Source organism: Neophocaena asiaeorientalis, unplaced genomic scaffold (assembly GCF_003031525.2).
Source record: "Neophocaena asiaeorientalis asiaeorientalis breed wild unplaced genomic scaffold, Neophocaena_asiaeorientalis_V1.1 scaffold226, whole genome shotgun sequence".
Taxonomy (NCBI): domain Eukaryota; kingdom Metazoa; phylum Chordata; class Mammalia; order Artiodactyla; family Phocoenidae; genus Neophocaena; species Neophocaena asiaeorientalis.
In genome coordinates, this window is record NW_020173037.1 from 1,642,603 (window position 1) to 1,663,516 (window position 20,914).

General features: G+C 38.5%; 1 protein-coding gene across 2 annotated transcripts in view; it reads left to right on the plus strand.

The window, feature by feature from the left end:
* Positions 1–20,914, plus strand: part of SNTG1 (syntrophin gamma 1) — a 188,126-nt gene that overhangs the window by 64,829 nt on the left and 102,383 nt on the right. For both annotated transcript variants that reach the window (XM_024742651.1, XM_024742652.1), the window contains exons 7-9: positions 10,401–10,503; positions 15,517–15,599; positions 17,443–17,573. In XM_024742651.1, the coding sequence (XP_024598419.1) occupies positions 10,401–10,503; positions 15,517–15,599; positions 17,443–17,573 (317 nt within the window). The remainder of the gene's footprint in view (positions 1–10,400; positions 10,504–15,516; positions 15,600–17,442; positions 17,574–20,914) is intronic.

Genomic DNA, 20,914 nt, shown 5'->3' on the forward strand with positions numbered 1-20,914 from the left:
CCTTTCCCTGAAGTGTCTTTAGGTTGAGACAATGCTGCATGTGGGCTGGAGAGGAACGGGGTGAGCATGAGGTCTGAGCCTGAAGCTAAGTGACTGACACAGAGACTCCCAGACAGTCTTTTTCGTTTTCTGTTTCTGTCATTCAGGTAGCAGGTGGCAGGAGTGTCCTCTGGGACTCCTTTGAAAAGAAATAGGGTTCAAAGTAGAAGAGGAGACTTGAGAGAAGTTCGAGGTGACAAAATAAAAAGGCAATAAGTTTATACTTTGCCAAGGGCCATCCTTACATATTCTCAGTAATTTCCATATGAGTAAGATGGGGACATACACAACTTCCAGACAAGGTGCATGCATGTCATAAAGTGATAAATATCTTAATGGCTCTTATAATTGTCCTGTCTCCACCGTTTTTACGCGTGATAGATTTCTCTGAAGACTGAAATTTGAAGTAATTATGAAGTAATAAAATGTATCTATTTTTTCGTCGTGTATTTAGCAACATATAAGGCAGATTATTTTCTCCCTACTCATTTAACACATTATATTTGAGACACACATCTATTTTCAAGTATTTGAAATTACCAGACTGTCAGAGAAACCACTGTTTTCCTGTGGCAGGACAGCTGTGTTTCTCCCCCTGCAAACGTCAGTTGCCAAGGAAATGCTGGCAGAGCCAGCCTGGTGGCCCTGCAATGCTGCAAACGATATCCAAGTATTTATGCATCGCGGGGGGCGTGGCATCTAAAATTCAAAGTTACGTATTTAAATGACTCACGCAGTAGAATGAGATGAAAGACTATGGGAGGAAGCAGCACCACGAGCAGTTCTACAGTATTTACTCCTTAGTCCTGTGTTGTGCAAACACGTTGTGATAACGTGTCTAAACAAATACTTAGCAACCGTGTGTGCTGCAGCTACAGATCCAATGTGGGTGATACCGCGTCTCGCTTTGGTTTTCACATCTTGACAATTCATTTTGTACGAGATGATCTTATACAGAATTCTATAAAAATAAGGAAAAGTGTTATGATTTCTCTCCTTTCCTTCAAGAATTCCACTTAAATCTGGTGCACGGTTTGCAAACTAGACATCCATGTAGCTGTGGTTAAGCTTATGGATTTAGAATAAATATGTGCATTGCTTGAGTCTAATGTGATTATAGGAAATGTTATCATCTGTATGGGACATTATTTTTAAACATTCTGGTTTTTCTTGGATGACTATGAAGATGTTCTGTACTTCACTTGTCTGCCTCAAGTATATCATAACCACGTCCTATAAGAAATATGCTCCGTATTTTTACCCTGGAATGGATGTCTTTTCTCCCCATTCCTCCAAGATTCGAACTGAACGTATGTTAATATGCAGTGACTGCATTTTATAAACTTAACTTTCTATCGTCTAAGGAAGACGGGGGCCATTCAAACAAAGGTCTGACTTAATTAAACATTTTAAGGCCTCAGTAAACGTTTGATTACACTCGGTGTGGTAAGTGGACCTTTGCTCTTCTGAAAAGTCGCTGATGCCCTCCACGGTGTGACCAGCGAGAGAAGTGTGGGCGCAGTGGCACAGCCGCTGAGACCTCCACGTTGCGGGCAGGTTCGGCCCACGCGTGCGTTTGTTCTTATCCTGCTGAGCAGTGGGGGCGGGTGCGGAGCGTCGGTGGCGACAGCGTTGCTAGCAGACTGTGACGCCTGCTGTTGCTGAGCAGATTTGGGTCTGAGTGATTTCCACACCTCTCCACTTTTTAACACCTTCCTCATCTCTTTCTGCTCCTTTTAATCTATTGTAAGCATCTGTCTTCTCACTGATGATTGTCTGTAGAACTGAAGGGCTTTATCATCCTCCTGTCAACACTGCACCTGCTATATCACACGTGTGGTGTTTGAACACGTTAGATGCTCGATGCACGTTTGTGCATTACCCGAAATTCTGTACTCATCTGTCCCGATGCTCAAGAAAGTACTTTAAGCAAATGCAGTCTCCACAATCTAGAAGGAAGCCACTGATGCCTGGGAGACTCTCTCCCAGCACCTTCTCAGGCCCGGGCGGCATGGCGGTGGGCAGAGCTGGAGTCCACAGGTAAAGGGACAGGTGGGCTCTGACACTTGGTGAACAGCTGCTCCAGGTCTCTGTGAGAGTCAGAAATGCTTCCTGAGGAATTGTTTAAGCTTTACCATTAACCTTTTTGGGCAGTGGCCCAGTGGGAAGAAGGGGGAACTCACTTACTCATGTAGTTTTACTTCTCAGTCTGTCATATATCGGATGTTATGTTTGAGCAGGTCACTTGACTTTTGAATATTTTCAAATTCTCATTCGTAAATTAAAAGCTAATAACTTTTGCCTTGTTCTCGTCACAGGCTTTATTTTATAAACTGAAGGCGGCACTGTAGCTGGCACACGTGGTAACACGTTATTCATTTATATCAACGTGTATCATACAACTGAATGTAAGACTTTTAGCAAAAGCTAATTAACGAATCAAAATAATTTCTTAGACAACATGGCCCAATATTCGGGAGAGAGAATATTGTCAAAATGAATTACTGTTGGGATATTTTAACAATGTTGTGTCACGTGTCATTGTCATGTCTGACGGTGTGGTGTTTAAAGAGCCATTGAGTGTGTCCATTGGCTGAGAGTGATGGAGAAGGTCAGGACAGGATGGGGGACCCCTGCTCTGTTCAGCCAGCTGTTAGGCTGTTGGTCTGGTTTTGTTCCTGTGGTTTAAAGAATAATCTACATTCAGTGAGATGCAAGATTCAAGCTTATTATTCTTCCTGTTTTTGTCCAGTAAAGAGTACACAGAGTCCTCTATACACTTTCTTACAACATTATTCTGGTAGTATTATTAACACTTAGCTATTCAATCCATTCGGATTTATCGTTAGTGTATCCCCAGCTGTGCTTGCACCATTTATGGTACCAGTCCTTTTAACACTAGGTTTAAAAAAAAAAGACACTGTATCATGTATTACAAGTTCAAATACATTAAGATCTATTTTGGAGGTTCTATCCATTTCTACTAATGAATTTGCCCATTTGAATATTAATACATTGATTTGATTATAGGATTTAACAGCATATTCAGGGATTGATAACTTCTCCCAATTCCTACTACTCTTCTTTTTAAAGTATTTCTCAGATGTTCTGGGGGACATTTTAAAACTTTCTGTTGACTTAGTTTGTTTTTATTGAAAACTTCACCAAGTATATGGCATATCGTTGTTAAGAGCTTAGATTTTATTTTCTGTCCTTCAATAAGAATTTACAATTTCTTTAAAGCAATCTATGACAATTAGTTAAATTTCTAAAGATTTTATAGGATTCTCCCCCAGATTTTTAATAATTTTCCTGGTGTTTATTGCTATCATAGGAAAAAGGGTATTTTTGTGTTACAGTAATCTTATGTGAAGCTACATTATCTTTTAAATTCCAATTAGCATTTTAGGGGAGTATACTTGGAGTCTGCAATTATATTTTTAATAAAAAAATAATTGCATTTTCTTAATAGTTATAAAATTAATTCCATTTTCTTATTTTACTTTATAAGTAAAACTCATCAATATTTTTGAAAACTAATGGGCATCTTTATCCAGTACCTGATTTTGATTAACATGGTTTCCTTGTTTTAACATTTAGGATAATTTTTACTGCTTTTTAAAATTGACTTTATTAATTTTATTCTTTCAAAAATATTTACTGAAGGCTTTTTGTGAGCCAGGTGCCATCTTAGGCTCTTTGACTACGTCTGAGAACAAGATACAGCTTGCTGCCCTGGTGTGGAACCCAGCTTCATGGGGCAGAGACAAGTGACAGCATATTAGACACAGTGTGTCAGCATTAGACACAGTGTGTCAGCACAGTGCATGTGGGTAGGAAGGTGCTGACAGGCTATGAAATGACAGGTAGTGCAGGTGAACAAAGACAGAGGTATGTGGAGATCTATCATTTGTAAAAGGTTGATGAATGTAGGACTCATTGGGGTAACTTTTGATCAAAGAGTAGAAAGAGGTGAGGGTGTAAGCCACACAAGTGTTTAGGGAACGACCGTGCTGGGCTCAGGGAACAGCCAGGCATATACAAGAAGCATCGTAAGGTATTCTTCTATTCCTATTTTCCTTAGAGTTTTTATTAGGAATTGCAGCTCAGTTTGACCAAATGTCCTCTCAGAATCTCTAAGGGAGGGGAAAAATCTCTCTCTCTCTCTCTCTCTCTCTCTCTCTCTCTCTCTCTCTCTATCATCTCTATATATCTCAATAGATCTATGTATCAGTAGATAATGTATGTATATTTAACTTGATGAAAGTAATTACTTTGATAATAACATCTGATATTTATCCAGGTTTGCTGTTTTGAAATAAAACCTACTCAGTCATAGTTCAATTTCTTTTGTCACTTGTTGGAGTCTATATGCTAATAGTGTGTTTAGAATGATAACATCTGTATTCATATTAATAATGGTCACGTTTTCTCTTCATAAAATTTCTTATTAATTTTCACTTTAGTTTGATTTAATAACATGAATTAAAGCAACTTCAATAATTTTATGCTGGAATAATTACTTCTTAAAGAATTAGGTAAAACTTAGTTTTGAACCCATCTGGTCCTGATGTCTTTTTAAAAGTAAACTTTTTACCTATTTAAAAATTTAATTTAACCTGACTAATAGCACATAAAACGAGTCAGTTGGCACCCAGCAATAAGAAAATACAGTAAAATATTACTTGTGTCATTGAAGAAATCATCTTGGAATTAAAGCAAATGCTGAAACAGTGTTACTGTGGTATATGCACTATAGCTAGCAATGCGTTCTGCTTGTTGAGTTAAAATTCACCTTATCCAGAAGGTGACATTTCACCCACTGTCACTACATAGAATCCTAATTTAGTGAGGTCTTTGAAAGTGATGGGCTCTTTAGTCATAGCTTTAAGTATTACAGTAAAAATGGATCACATGTTCTACATAATCTTGCCTCACTAAAGTAAATGGTTCTCTTCCGTGTTGAAATTCATTGATATATTATCATGACTATATCCTGATTATTAGAGCTGACATTTGTTATTCAGTCAACCTTCATTCTTATTTGTAATATTTACCAAAGCTGAAAAATTACTGCATACTTGAATACTACTTTAAGCTGAAACTATAGGAATTCAGGAGTATTAAATATTTGGTAGTTCTTTTTTAAACATACACCTATGTGTACATTTTTGCTGTGACTTTTCATTTTACAACATAACATTCAGACTTGAAGTGCCTATGTAAAGGATCCTACTGCACTTTTCTATGTACATGGAATGTTTTTCACAAATTAAAATGCAGGAAGGGTGGTGAAATGAATGAATGTGTGAAATGGGAGTGTCACGTTGCCCTTTTCTCCAGCTGTTATGTCCCCAACAATCCTAACCCTCATCCCTTATTCCATCTATTTTTAGCTTTTCCAGCACAGTTCTGTGTCACTTGGTGGTAGCAATTCAAGGTGAGAATGTCTAAATTATCCCCAATTCCTTTCTTATTTTGCATCGATTCCTCCAAATTCTACATGATACTTGATTTCTCACAGTTGATTCACCCACCACTTCCAACGGTGATGTGATTTTCCTAGGTGCAGTTCTATACCTTATTTTCCAGCTGGATAATTTCTGCTGTTACACTTGATTCACTATCCAACCAACAGCACCAGGGCTTGTGGACATTACAGACCCTGTGCTTGATTGGACGTCTGTCTCTTATGAAGGCCCTGTCTCCTGCCCTGAAAACTGGCACCACGCTGCCCCACCTGCCATCTGTAGGTGTGAAAGTGTACCCCTGTCCTCACACCACAGAGGGGGTCGTGTGCCCCTGCCTCCAACGCTCCACAGATTCCTCTGAAAACCTAACCATGGATGTAGAGTGACAGGGGCCAGAGGACCCAACCCCATTCAGGAAGGCCTTACAATTACAGTTTCACCTCAAACTCTTATGCTGTAATAATATATGGAATAAGTAAATTCTTTCTTCCCCACAATTAATATGAATGAAAAATGATTACACAATGAAATGCTTTGTTTACTCAGTGTTCACAGGTGATCACCATCTCAACATGAATAGTAAAGCTTGATATATTATCTAGTGTTAGTGTAGTTGTTTTGTCTGAAAAACAGTTTGTTTAAAATCATTCCTCAAAGTCACGTTCAGTTTCCTTTCCTGCCAGAGGTCAAGACTTTAAGGAAATTATTTACTGCAGGTAACATGTCAAGAGGGACGAGTCCAAAGTCAAAGTGAGATTCTAGGTAACCGCTTTGCAACGTGGCCGTCAGTGAGTTGCAATGCTGATCTTCCCCTCTGGAGATCTGAATCTTGTCTGGCTGTTCTGACATCAAGCTGGGCTAAGAGCTGAGGTCTTCACAAGCTGTCTCAGTGCTCGTTTGCCAGTGAAGATGTGTGTGTGTGTGTGTGTGTGTGTGTGTGTGTGTTTCCTAATGTGTGCTTCAGGCAGGTCCAGGCAACTCAGAAGTCTCTATTTTCATCAGTTAAAAACAATAGCCAAGGTTGGAACGGAAGAGGGATGAGTAGGCAGAGTGTAGAGGATTTTAGCATTTAGCGAAAACATTCTGTGACTCGCTGGTGGTGGATACATGTTCGAACGCACAGAATGCTTAGCACCAAGAGTGAAGCCTAACGCAGGCCGCGCACGCTGGGTGATGTTGCCGTGTCGACGGAGGTTCGTAAGTTGTAACAAAGGTCCCGCTCAGCGGGGCCACGTTGATCATCGGGGAGACTGTGCATCTGTGGGACGGGGGTCTAGGGGAAATCTCTGTACTTTCCCCTCAATTTTGCTATGAACCTAAGACTACCCTACAAAAATAAATTCTTTAAAAATGAAAATATAAAATAACCCCCAGCTATGAGCACTTTTGACTTCACAGCAAAGCAGTGGCAGACAGCTACATTCCTCTTTAGAGTCTCGTAGAAGACAGGGTGGCCCCAACAGTATGGAGGAAGGACGGAGACCACAAAAGGATTTTATGAAGTTTCCCTTCTAACAGACGAACGGAGCTTAAGAATATTCAGTTCACGGACTGAGCTGTTAGCTCGTTCTGGTTTAACAGAGTCAGCCTATAAATATCCCCTTTAATGCCACTTCCCTTTTCTGTTTTCACTGATTGCCCTTTTTTACCAATCTCTGTCCCTTTGCTCACGTACTCACCCAAGGCAATGTGAGAGCATAACTGTGCTGATACCTTATCTGATGAAAATGCACACTTGATCTGCACTGTAAAATGTGAATGAACATGAAGAAGATGATTGGATTGGTGCTGATTTCTGATTTTTCAGGAAGATGGCATTCATCATTATTCATGGTGTGGAACCTACATTTTCCAACCTGACAGTATCAGGCCAATGAAATATGCATCCAAGGCATAGTAGGAAGCCTGAAAAAATTAAAAACACATTGTGTCAATCCTGGTCACTGAAAAGATGGATATTTCTGCATTAAGAAATGTGTATGTGTCAAGGACTTGAAGTTATGCTTATCCAGAAAGATACCCATAATTAGCCATTTATTTAAAACAAAGTAAAATAAAGTTCTCTCTCTAGGGTAAGATTTTATAATTTTTAAAAAGTTTTTATTTTTCTCAGTTACACTTGACCAAAACTTCAAGATTGAAGTATACAAATGTAAAGCTTTAAAAGAAAACAGTTGCCCGTTGCCCATTTCGGAGGTAACTGTATTGAACTTATACATTTCTACTTTATTCTCTTATTTACACTTGAGGTGCTTGTAATGTTATTTTTTATTTAACGCTAGACGTTATCTGTTGCACGCTTAAGATGGAATGTGAGTATTTAGCCATTGCATTCCACTGTCCCATGTATTTCACTAACACACTCCCAGTGCACTTACATAATAATGCTTATATAAATATTAAATGTCACTTGGAAACAAGCCAAGTTCATAAATGCATGCTAAGCTAAAAACTAAAGAAAAAAAATGGGGACTTTGCATGGGATTGCCTTGAATATGGAAAAGCAGGAGAGAAATGATTTCCTCACAGTGTTATGTCTGGGGATCCATGACATAGCATCTCCCTCATTTATTTAACAATGCTGTATTTGTTTGTTGAAATTAAATCGAAACCAGTTGATCTTTGTATATTACTTTGTATATATGCTATTCCATACTAAACTCACTTAATAACTCACCTGGTTATGTCTCATGTAATAGTGCCCATAGACTCTTAAGGATTTCCTGTGTTCAAAATCATGTTACCTCTGAATAATGTCAGTTTCATTTCTTCTTTCAATTTTTATGATTTTTATTAGCTCTTTTCTTGCCTTATTTCAGTAAGATCCGAAGAAAAATTAAGTAGAAATGAAATTGGACGCTCTTGCCTCATTTCTGGTCTCAAGGAGAACGGTTTCAGTAATTCATAGTTAATGCCATGACGCTTCTCATACATTTTTGTGTGTCCTCTTTACAATATCAAGGATACTCCTTTGTATACTCAGTTTTCTATGAGCTTTTATCAAATGAATGTAATCAAATGCTTCTTTGTATCTATTGAAATGATTATATCATTTTCTTCATTTAAAAATTTTCTCCTTTCATGTGTGTGTCTGTATCTTCTCTATTGCTCAGATTGGGCTATTGAAATGATTATATCATTTTCTTCATTTTAAAATTTTCTCCTTTCATGTGTGTGTCTGTTGCTCAGATTGGGCTACTTTTATTGTTCTGCCCTCAAGTTTACTGATTCTATCTTCTGTCAGTCTATCACCGGGCTCATCCAGCAAGGTTATTTATGTTATTGTATTTTTTAGTTCTATAATTTCATTTCCTTTTTATAATTTGTATTTCTTTCCTGAGATGTTGTAATTTTTCATTTGGTTCAAGATCATTTTTCATTTCTTGCTGAAATATTTTTAAGGTGGTTTTAAAACCCTTGTCAGATGATTCCGGTGTGTAATTCATCTAGTTTGTGTTACTTGATTATCTTTCCTCATTCAAATTAGGATTTTCCTGGGTCTTAGTGTGACATATGATTTTAATCCTGGCCATTTTGCTTATTTGTTAAGAGTCTCTGGTTCTTATTTACTTATTTTTCTTTTTAGCAAGACGTCACTGTTTAGCACACAGGTCCTCGCCTAATTCTGTGGGCTGTGGCTCCACTGACAATACGACATTTAGAACCATTTTGGTGCTAGTTGGGTCTGATTGATCCATCTGCGTCATCAGGCTCCCCCCACCCTGCCCGCCACCCCGTTCCCTGATGGTGCTAGAGGAGGGGAAGGGGCTTCCCCAGGTCAGGTCCCTGCTGCCACTAAGTGGATAAAGGGATGCTTCACCTAGCAGTGGGTGGACCACCCCTCTGTTGGGAAAGATCTGTGCTCTTCCTCCAGGCCTGGGAGCCCTAATCGGTTTCTTTTCTCTCTACCTTTCAGAGTTCTACTTGATTGTGTCTGGCACTTTTTTCAGTGTTTTAGTTGTACTTGTTTGGGAGAGAGAACTTTATGCCATCTTGTAGGGACCAGAAATCATTCTAAACCATTTTGATAGTCAATTCTTTAATGACTTTATGGTGAGCATTTTTCTATGTGTTTAATAAATTATGTCCCCATGTTTACTAATTGCTTCTTCACTAATTATTCTTAATTCTTCTTAGTTTATGTGAGTTTTTAAATTATATACATATATATATATACTTCTATATTTTCCAGGTATGTTTGCTATAAATAATCCTCAGCTTTCTGAACTTCTTTTAATATCGCTTACATTTGTTGTGGTACAATATTTTGAGAAATTATCCATTATTTAACTGGTAGAAATAGACCTAGTAATTCTATAATTTAGGGAGTTGGGAGTTATTGATAATAGCTGTCTCCATCATTATTCTAAATTTTCAGGGAAAGGAAAAGAAAATATACAATGATATAGTGGGAAAATAATAACCATTTCGTTTTTGCAAAAGTGTTTGAGTGAATTGGAACAACTTTAATTAGAATTAGCACGCTGGTCAAATCTGCAGGGTAATTTATTCATAGATCCCCAAATAGTGCATCATGGATGCTCAATAAATATTTAGTAAATTAATAAATATAGTGGTTCGAGCACTACATCTTTCTGTAGACCTAACATAGACCATAAACTCACGAGAGCCTTGATAAATGTGGATGGAAGATGATGACGTCATGAGTGAACAGGGCCCGCAGGATGATGGGAAGAGGAAGGATGTGGATGGCCGCATTCCTTCAGTGTTAGATCTTTCATCCCCTCCATCTGCCATAAAATGTTTCTGACCACTAGAGAAAACGTGAGACGTGGAAAAGACAACCCATTATTTCAAGGGTTTTCAATCGTACAAAAGTGTTTGCCAGCGTACTGATAATGGTATCATTTTTATTATGTTCTATGTTAGGTTCAGGTTCTTCGGAATGCCGGAGAAGAAGTGACCCTGACGGTCTCATTTTTTAAAAGAGCACCTGCTTTCCTCAAACTCCCACTGAACGAAGATTGTGCATGTAAGCATTTATGAAGATTAGGTAAAGTGCTCCCGTCACATTTACTTTCTAGGCCATTGTTTCCTGGCAGTAATTTATTTTTAAAGTTGGGATTCCTGCCTGAATGCAAACAGTTTTCTTTAATATCACAAAGCATTCAGTTAACCCTTCTCCAAAGGGAATAGCTGTTGTTTGTGTTTCAGAATGTATTCACGTTTAGTTATTTTCCAACCTATAACTGGGGAAATATTATTTACTTTAAAAATAAATGTCATATCAAACATATACCTTTTGTATCTCTATTAAAATTTCATTCGTATTGTTTGATGAATATATATTCTCTAAGTAGAAAATAATATTCTCTTATTTGGCTACTGAACTTACTAAATAAGCATTTACACTTCATTTGTCCTGATGAGAATAGGGAGATTGCAGGAAGCCCCCGTCTCTGTGGAAATGTAATACTTTTCATAAGAGCTACTTAAAACTTTCTGTATCTATTTTCATATTATGAAATGAAATGCATATTATAGTTTTTGCTAGAAGCAAAGAAGAATTATTTTTAACTGAGGCATAGTTTACATGAACTGAAATGCAAAGATCCTCAATGCTCAGTGGGATCAGCTCTGACAAACACTCACATTTGCTTAAGCCACATCCCTTTAGATCACAGAACGGTTCTGCTGTGCCTCTTCCAGTAAATAACATTCCCAGAAACAGCTACTGACTTAATTTCTTGTCATCAAGTATTAATGTAATCAAACTGTATTTATTCTTTTATGTCTGCTTCTTTCATTATGAACCGTCTCATGTTAACATATTTCAGGAGTTTATTTATTTACATTGCTGTATAGTATTCTACCGTATGAGTGTAGTAAAGTTTGGTAATGCATTCTTCTGCTGAGAGACAGCAGAACTGTTTCTGGTATTTTGCTATTGTAAATAAAGCTGCTATAAACATTCTCGTACAAGCCTTCTGGAAGTCATAGTATTTTGTGTCACTACTATAAGTACCTAGGAGTGGAATTGCTGAGTCACAAGACGGATGTGTAATCAACTTGCTAACAAACTGCCAAATACATTTCTAAGGTGGGCGTGTATTTACAAACCCCCCACTGTCCACTCCAGTGGTGGATGAGAGAGGTCTGGCTTCTCTCCATTAATTCCAATATTTGATGGTCAAAAATTTCTTTAGCTATTCTCTTGAGTGTGTAGTGGTACCGAATTGTAGTTTTAATTTGCATTTCCCTGAAGACTAATGATGATTAGCTCCTGTGCTATTTGCATATTTTATTATCTATTTGCATATTTTATTTTGTAATGTGTCTGCTCACATCTTTTCCCCATTTTTCTGTTGGTATGCCTTTATATTATCACACTGAAGGAGTCGATAAGCCTGTTTATAGTAAGCTTTTTGTTAGCTATATGTGTTACAAACATTCTGTGCACGACTGTCTTTTTTACCTAAACGTGTGTCAAGTTTGCACAACTTTTTGATTTTGATAAGGTCTAATTTACCATTTTGTTGTTGTTGTTTTCGTTGTATATGCTTTTGGTTTTCTGCATCTTTTCTAAGAAATATTTGCCTATCCCAAGGTTGCAAGGATATCTGCCTACACTTTTGCAAGCAGCTTTATAGCGTTGACTTTTATGTTTAAGTTTATAATCTATCTTATATTAGTAACATTTTGGTTCCGAGGTAGGAATCAAGAATGAAGGAATCACTATCTTATTTCCACTAATGTATACGTCTATTCTTTCACCAAAACCACACTGTTGATTATTGCAGCTTTATAGTACTTTAAAAAGTCACCTAGGATAGGTTCTTCAACTTTGTGATACTTCAAGATCATTTGGCTATTCTAGATTCTTGGCATTACTGCATCCATTTTAAAATAGCACATCAATTTCTATTTAAAAAACTAGTATGATCTGGAATGTGACTGAGTTTATAGACAATTAATATAATTAACACCTTAACAATTTTAAACCTTTCATTCCACAAACATATCTTTCCATTTATTTATATTTTAATTTTTCTCGTCAATATTTTAATGTTTCCAATGGGAAAATATTGCATATCTTACATTACATTTATTTTAAGCATTTTATGTTTTTGTTTTATTGTAAATAATATTTTAAAGATTTAATTTTCGAATTATCTGTTGCTAACACATAGAAACAATAACACATCACATTTTTATATATCAACATTCTGCAGCATAGTTTAATTTTCTTATTAACCAGTAAGATTTTTGTACTTTCTCTAAATTTTTCTACATATAAAGTTATGTCATCTGCAAATAATGTTTTGCTTGTTTCTTTCCAAGCTGTATTTCTTTTAATTCCTTTCTTTGCAGGGGAGGGGCGGGTCATCTATTGCAACAGCTCCGGCCTCTTGTAAAATGCTGAGTGAAGTGCTGAGTGCAGACGTCCTTCTCCTGCTCAGGATATTAGTGGGAAATCTTCCAGTTTTTTACCATTAAGTGTGGCATCAGCTGTGGGTGTTCATAGATGCCCTTTATTAGAATAGAATAGAGGTGCCTTTATATTACTGGGTTCCTGAGGATTTTTCTTTTCCTTTCTTTTTTTTTAATAGAAGTTAATGTTGAGTTGTATCAAATATTTTTCCATCCATTGAGATATATTACATTTTTTCTTTTTTTTTATTCTGTTGATAGGGTGACTTTTTAAAAATTGATTTTGAATGCCAAATAAAGCTTGCTGCATTCCTAGGATAAACATCATGGTCATGGCCTATTTTTTTATGTATATTACACGTTTTAATTTGCTAATGTATTGCTATTTTTTAAAAAAATCTATGTGCATTAAAGATTTCCAGATGTACTTTTCTTTTCCTGTAGTGTTTTAGTGGGATTTTGGTACCAGGGTTATTATGTCTTTGTATAAGTTGTGAAGTAGTAACTCCTATTTCCAGAGAGAAATTGTTTAACAGAGATCATATCTCTTTCTTAAATGATGGAATAAATTCACCAGAGAAGCAATCTGATCCTAGAATTATCATTTTTGTTTTGTATGAATTAATTTCTTAAATGGATATAGGACTTTTTTGATATTCTCTTTTCTTCTTTTGTAAATTTGGGTTAGATTTTTTTCAATATTTTTGTTCATTTCAACTAAGTTGTCAATCTTTGCATGAAGTTATTCATCATATCTTTTCATTATCCTTTTAATATCTGTTGATTTGCAGTAATGCCTCCTCCTTCAGTCCTGATACTTATAATTTATATTTTCTCTCTTTTACTAGATCGTTTTTGCTATGGGTTTTATTAATCGTTCCAAAGAACTCATTTTTGTTTTGGTTAGTTCTGTGTTATTTTCAGTGTGCTGTTTCATTGCTTTTCACTTTTATTTTTATTATTTTCTGTCTTCTGTTTACTTTGTTTGCTCTTCCACTTCTAAAATCTTAAGACACAAGCATAGATCACTGAGTTTACATCTGCCTTCTTTTTGTGCTATAGTTAAGTCTTTAAATTGCAAAGGACTGCTGTCGATGCATTACAGAATTTGATATGCTATGTTTTCATTTTATTCAGTTCAAAATGCATATGAGTTTTAAAGTAATATGTGTGTCCATTAAAAATATTGTCTCATAAGAGAGAAATGCAGAGAAAACATCAAAAGAAAAAATACAAAGTATGAACTTCTTAAGATTTAAAGAGTGTGAAAACTATATCTAGGCTAGTATAGCAAAAAAGCCTGTTTCCCTTCTTAGCACCAGGAAAACTATAGAATTTCAGGGTCATAAAAGAGGAGAGCAGTGTCATTTTTGGGGTTTTTTTGAGCACGTCGGTTAATACATTAGGAGTGTAACCTGTAATGATGTTTGCATTTAAGCGTTGTATGTCAAATAAAAATTGGGAATCAATTACATTAATAGATCATATTTATCTACATTAACAACTCCAAAAATATAATGTTTACAGAAAAAGCAATGAATAGAAATCAAGAAACATGTATTTTAATCCTGACTGAAACAATTACTAAATTTTAAAATCTTAGAAAAATCACAAATCTTTAAGACATATATTACCATCTTTATTTTTTTTTATACAGCAGGTTTTTATTAGTTATTTTATACATATTAAACACTCATCTTTAAAAAACAGACATTGGTAGGTTTCTCATGAGGATCTAATACGAAGTGTTTTAGTTGCAAATTCACAAAATTAAATAGTGTCAATGGGGGTGCTTCCAATTACAGTATATACCAAGAACAGTTGTAAAGACAGAGCACTTACAAACTTTTTTTGCATCATAGAGTGTTATGGTAAATAAACATGGGATTTGCTAGTAGATAAGACATGATATTAAATAGAATTGTGTAGCCAAACAAAATCTTGCACCATTCTAAGTATGATTCATAAAATAGGACACTTTGGATAATAAAATGAAATAGTATTTTTTATATGGTTGCATATTTCCCTTAATAAAACCTTAATATTTATGAAATCAAAGATAAATATTTAGACGTAGAGAATGGACTTGAGGACACGGGGTGGGGGAGGGATAAGCTGGGACGAAGTGAGAGAATGGCATGGACATAGATACACTACCAAACGAAAAACAGATAGCTAGTGGGAAGCAGCCGCATAGCACAGAGATCAGCTCACTGCTTTGTGACCACCTAGAGGGGTGGGATAGGGAGGGTGGGAGGGAGACGCAAGAGGGAAGGGATATGTGGCTATATGTGTACGTATAGCTGATTCACTTTGTTATAAAGCAGAAACTAACACACACATTGTAAAGCAATTATACTCCAATAAAGTTGTTAAAAATAAATAAAAAGAAAAGAAAAGAAAAATATTTGCAGGTCTCTTTTGGGGCCACTTTAGGTTTTAATTTTTATTTTTGTTTACTTGCAAAACTCTGGCTTTGATATAAGCGAAATACAGTTTTATTTTACTACCTGGCTTACCTGATAGCACTGAGTATACTGAAGTACGCAGTGTAGAAGGTGTCCATGTAGAACAGGTGGGCTTCTAACCAACGATGCTGTGACTCTTCCCGCAGGTGCACCGAGTGACCAGAGCAGTGGCACCTCCTCTCCCCTCTGCGACAGTGGCTTACACCTCAACTATCATCCCAACAACACAGTAAGAGGCCCAGGGCACAGTCCCCATTAATGAGGAGGGCACCCAAGAAAAATATATGTAGTTAGAGTTTGCACAAGCTGGTCCAGGACCCGGTTTCTCTGATATAATTGAAATCCTCGGCTGCTTTATTTTTTGAGAATTAGGATAATTCAGGGAGGAGAAAAATAAGTAGGTTTGTTATATTTTCCCCTCTCAGGTCTGTATTAAGCCCTTTGTAAGCTCTAGAGACGACTTGGAGAGGTCACGTGTAAAATCATACAATCATTTTATAACATTGCATATTATATGTAATTTCATGTTCTAAATAATTTGACATAATTTTTATCATTTTTCTTTTGAAACTATTTAGCTAAAAGTAGCTATATAATTCGCCATATATTAGGATTGCTTAGCAATCTTCATGCACACCAGGGAATCAATATAAAGGGAGAAAATCTGACCTACACATTGTATAAAATGTGAGGAATATTAAACTATACATGTATTTAATAATTGATAAACTTGGCATGTTTGTTTTATAAAGTGTCCATTATTATTTTCCACCTGTACTTTGGAGTAAACAGGTTTTTTTTTCTTTTATAAATATTTTGAAACTCCTTGTATTTCACCCTTCAAAACATGTACACATTCTAAAGACAGAACGATTCCCTCTGGTTAAATGTGAGACTAACAATTTCCCCTGTGCTCACAAACATGAAGAGAAGCGGAGCTCACTTTATGTAGAATTTTATCTTTCTGTTCCATGTATTAGGATGTATGTGACGTGGAGCTTCCTCTGACTTGTGTGGTTCACTGTCCATTGGAAATTCTTGAGCTCACTGTGGCATTTTACTCCAGAGTCCTCCTGTGGACATCTGCAGGTCTCCGTGGCCCTCACCGTGCAGCACTGCTCAGCAGTAATCTCAGCTGAGTCCCACAGGCCTCCACGTCGTTTTCATTTGTTTGTTTTTTTGCTCTGAAAGAGGAACCCTTGGCAACATCAAAGGTTATCTCTACAAGTATAAACCAGCCCCATCTGGGTGTACCTCACTGCCCTTCTCTTTTAGTTTTGTTACCAGAGAAATAACTGTCACACAATAGTTAATACTTAAAATGAGGGATCTTCAGAAGATGGCAAGATCTGAGTGCCTTAATTTCCTGATGAGAGAACGAATATACACAACATCCGCTGAAAAACTCAAATGTTATTCAAAGATGTGTCTTTTGTATACATAAGGAAAAAAAAAGCTTTTTATGAAACTTAAAATATATGTAATTTTAAACCAGTAGTAGTTGTCTTAACATTAAAACAATATAAGAAAATACAGACATTTTATTGACATAAACATGAAATTAAAACAATGGACAAAGATTTCCTGAGTGTTTGAGGGCTGTTTCATGGGAATATTCATTCTGCTCACAAATGCTTTTAAGTACGTGATGAATCGCAAGCCCTCATAACAGCGTTTAGTGCTTAGCAGATAGAAAGTATTTGCTAATTGAACTGCCTGGATTTTTGTCACCTACTAGTTCACTGTAAGCACAGTTCTGCCCCATCTTTCTCATTCTTGAATGAGCTCAGTCGTCGCTACTTTATTTCTTCCTTTTCTCCTCTGCCCATTTTTCGTGTTTTCACTACAATTCTTAATCTCAGTGATTCCCTCCTCCCTTTCTTATAGAATTCCATTAACAGCGAAATTAACCAATATACCTCTATTGCCAGCGAACAGGGATTTCCTGTGGTTTTCTATAAATGTCTTCTGATTATCTAAGGGTAAAATACCCCTCAGATGACAAGGGTGTGACATCAACACTGAAAGCACAGAAACACAACAGCACTGCTGAACGTTTGTTGTCTTTTCAGGACACGCTGTCCTGCTCTTCGTGGCCCGCGTCCCCGGGCCTGAGGTGGGAAAAGCGGTGGTGTGACCTCAGGCTGATCCCTCTGCTGCATTCCCGGTTCTCCCAGTACGTGCCCGGGACAGACCTGAGTCGGTGAGTTCATGTCAGCGGCCTCCGCTCGTCTGTTGATTGCATTTGAGACCTGGAGTGAGACTTGTAACCTGACATGCCTTACGGGTCTTACCATCAGGTTTCTAAAAGTAGGAAGACCCGCAGAAGAATAGCGTAATGTAGTAAAACGCACCTCACTGCAGGTGCTCGAGGCTTAGGTTTGGCTCAGTTCTCAGCCCTGCTGACCGAGCCCTGGTGACGGTCAGGTACCAGCTCCATCACCCCGTTGCCTCTGAGTCGGGGGTCAGCTCAGTGGTTGGCTCGGCTCTGCTGCCACCAGGGAGGGTGGGCGGCAGGGACCAGCGGCCACCGCTTCACCGCTGCCGGGCAGCGCTGAAGGCTCAGCTGTCCACGGAGCTCGGCTGACGGAGGGCGGCGGAGGGAGCGGGGGCTGAGGGCAGTCGGCCGGCTCCCACCACCTCACCCCACCACCTCACCCCACCACCTCACCCCACCACCTCACCCCACCTGGGGGATGACGGGTGGGTTGGAGCCTGAGGTCCTGCTGGGCCAGAGCGGTCAGCATGGGAAGGGGGCAGAGGGCTGAGCAGCTCCATCTCGGGTCGCCTCACTCAGTCTAATGGCTGCAGGCGGGTAGGGAGCCTCAGCTCCCCGCTGGACCTCACGCTACCGGGACGGGGCGGGGGCTCAGAGCGCTGCTTGGTTCACGCGGGTGGGGATGGGCAGGGCAGCTTGCCGCTCGACGCCTTGAACACCAGCAGGCAGGGACGGGAGGACAGGGGCAAGACCAGCTGCTGCTCTGCCTGCTGGAACCCTGGGGGGAAGGGTGGCGGTGCCACTGACGTTGGGCCAGATTAGGGCAGGCCGCCAAAAAGGTGGAATGCTTCTAGCCCGCTGCTTTGCCAGCCTTTGCACTACGAGTACAGACGCTCCTGGAAGCACTTTCTTGTCTTGCTCTTGGTCATCCTGGATGGAGACCCCGGAGCACCCTGCCTAGGATACATGGGAGGCGACAGGGAAGTTCAGGAGACTGACCCCCAGTCACCTCTCAGCCCCACGGCCCCCGGCAGTCGCCCTACCCTTCCACCTTTCAGGAGCTGCCTGTGCTGGCCCTCGGGTCACGGTCAAGGTCCTTTAGTTGTATTAGGGAGCCCTTGGGAGGGGTGGGCTGCTCTCCCTTGCCCGGAATTGGAGGCTCACCGGTACTGATAGTCAGATATTTTTATTACGTATTTAATAGTGTTCCCTAATTTTTGTTACAATTACTTCTTTGACCCACGGGCTATTTACAAGTGTATTGCAAAATTTCAAAATAGTTTGAGATTTTTAAAATTCTCTTTTGTTATTGCTTTCTCGTATGATTTCATGCTGAATGGTTTCAGCCCTTTGATATCTGTTTAGACTTGATTTCACCTAGTATATAAATAATTTTGACAGGTGTGCCATATGCACTTCAAAGAATGTGCAATGTCGGGCTTCCCTGGTGGTACAGTGGTTGGGAGTCCGCCTGCCGATGCAGGGGACACGGGTTCGTGCCCCGGTCCGGGAAGATCCCACATGCCGCGGAGCGGCTGGGCCCGTGAGCCATGGCCGCTGAGCCTGCGCGTCCGGAGCCTGTGCTCTGCAACGGGAGAGGCCGCAACAGAGAGAGGCCCGCGTACCCCAAAAAAAAAAAAAAAAAAAGAATGTGCAAGTGTCATTTTCCTTAGTTCGGTGTCTATGTATTTCAACTAGGTTGTATTTGTTCATTAGGGATTCTGATCCTCTGTATCATTAATGATGTTCTTGTCTGTTTATTGTCTCAGATATTGAGAGAAATGCATTAGTCTCCCAGTATGATGGGGGCTTTGTGTATTTCTCCTTTTAAGTGTGCCATTATTTGCTTTATATATTTAATTCTATATTATCGGATACAAACAGATTTAGATTTTTTACAATTTCCTGATGATGACCCTTTTATCATTATGAAATGTCCTATATCTCTGGAATTTTTCCTTACCTTCAAGAATTACATCAGGTATCTACACTGTATATTCTTTTATCCATTTCTTTCAACTCTTTTTAGCCCTGTGCTGTAATATGTGTCTCTTCTGTGTCGCATATACTTTTTTTCTTTTTTTTAAATTCAAAGTAATGATCTTAGTCCTTTAATTGGATTATTTAGTCTAGTTGCTTTTTTTTTTTTTTTTTTGTAGTACGCGGGCCTCTCACTGTTGTGGCCTCTCCCGTTGCGGAGCACAGGCTCCGGACGCGCAGGCTCAGCGGCCATGGCTCACGGGCCCAGCCGCTCCGTGGCATGTGGGATCTTCCCGGACCGGAGCACGAACCAGTGTCCCCTGCATCGGCAGGCGGACTCTCAACCACTGCGCCACCAGGGAAGCCCTAGTCTAGTTGCTTTTAACATAATCACTGGTATATCAGAGATTATATCTGCCATCTTAATATTTGCTTTCTATTCAACACTCTAGTTCTTGTTTTTTATAATTAAAATTTTTGTTTTGAGATAATTATAGATTCATATGCAGTTGTAGAAATAATAGAGAGAGATTACATTTTTTTTGCCCATTTTCCCAAATGGTAACATCTTGCAAAATTATAGTACAACACCCCATTTAGGAAACTGACATTGACAAAATCCACCACTCATTCATGCAGATTTCACATGCCTGAGTGTGTAAGAGTGTGTGTATGTGTGTGTGTATGTGTGTGTCTGTATGTTTAGTTCTGTAGAATTATATCACATGCTCATGTTCTCATATCCACCTACCCAAGCACAAGGTGGAAGAGTTCCGTCACCACAAGAACCCTCCTGTTGCCTGTCTGTAACCATGCCAACATCCTTCTTCCCCATCACATGACAACTCACTACTCTGTTCTTCACCTCTAATTATCTTGCCATTTTAAGAACATTATATAAATGGAATCCTACATTATGTAACTGTATTGGATTGAATTTTCTCACTCAGCATAATTCTTTGGTAATTCTTCCTAGTAGTTGCATTTTTCAGTTGTTTATCCCTTTTTATTTCTGATAGTATTCTGATAGTATGGATGTATCACATTTTACAAATTCATCCCTTAAAGGACATCTGGGTTGTTCCAGTTAACTCTAAATAAAGATGCAATGAACGTTTTGTATAGATTTTTGTGGGAATGTGCGTTTTCATTACTTCAGGTAAATGTTCAAGAACTCGAGTACTTGGTTGTGTGACAACAGCATGTTTAGTTTATTGAGAAACAGACACATTGTTTTGTAGGTAGCTGTACGGTTTTGCATTCCCACCAGCAGGATATGAGCCACCCAGTTTCTCTACATCTTTGCCAGAATTGGGAGTTGTTGCTGTCTTTTACTTTACCATTCT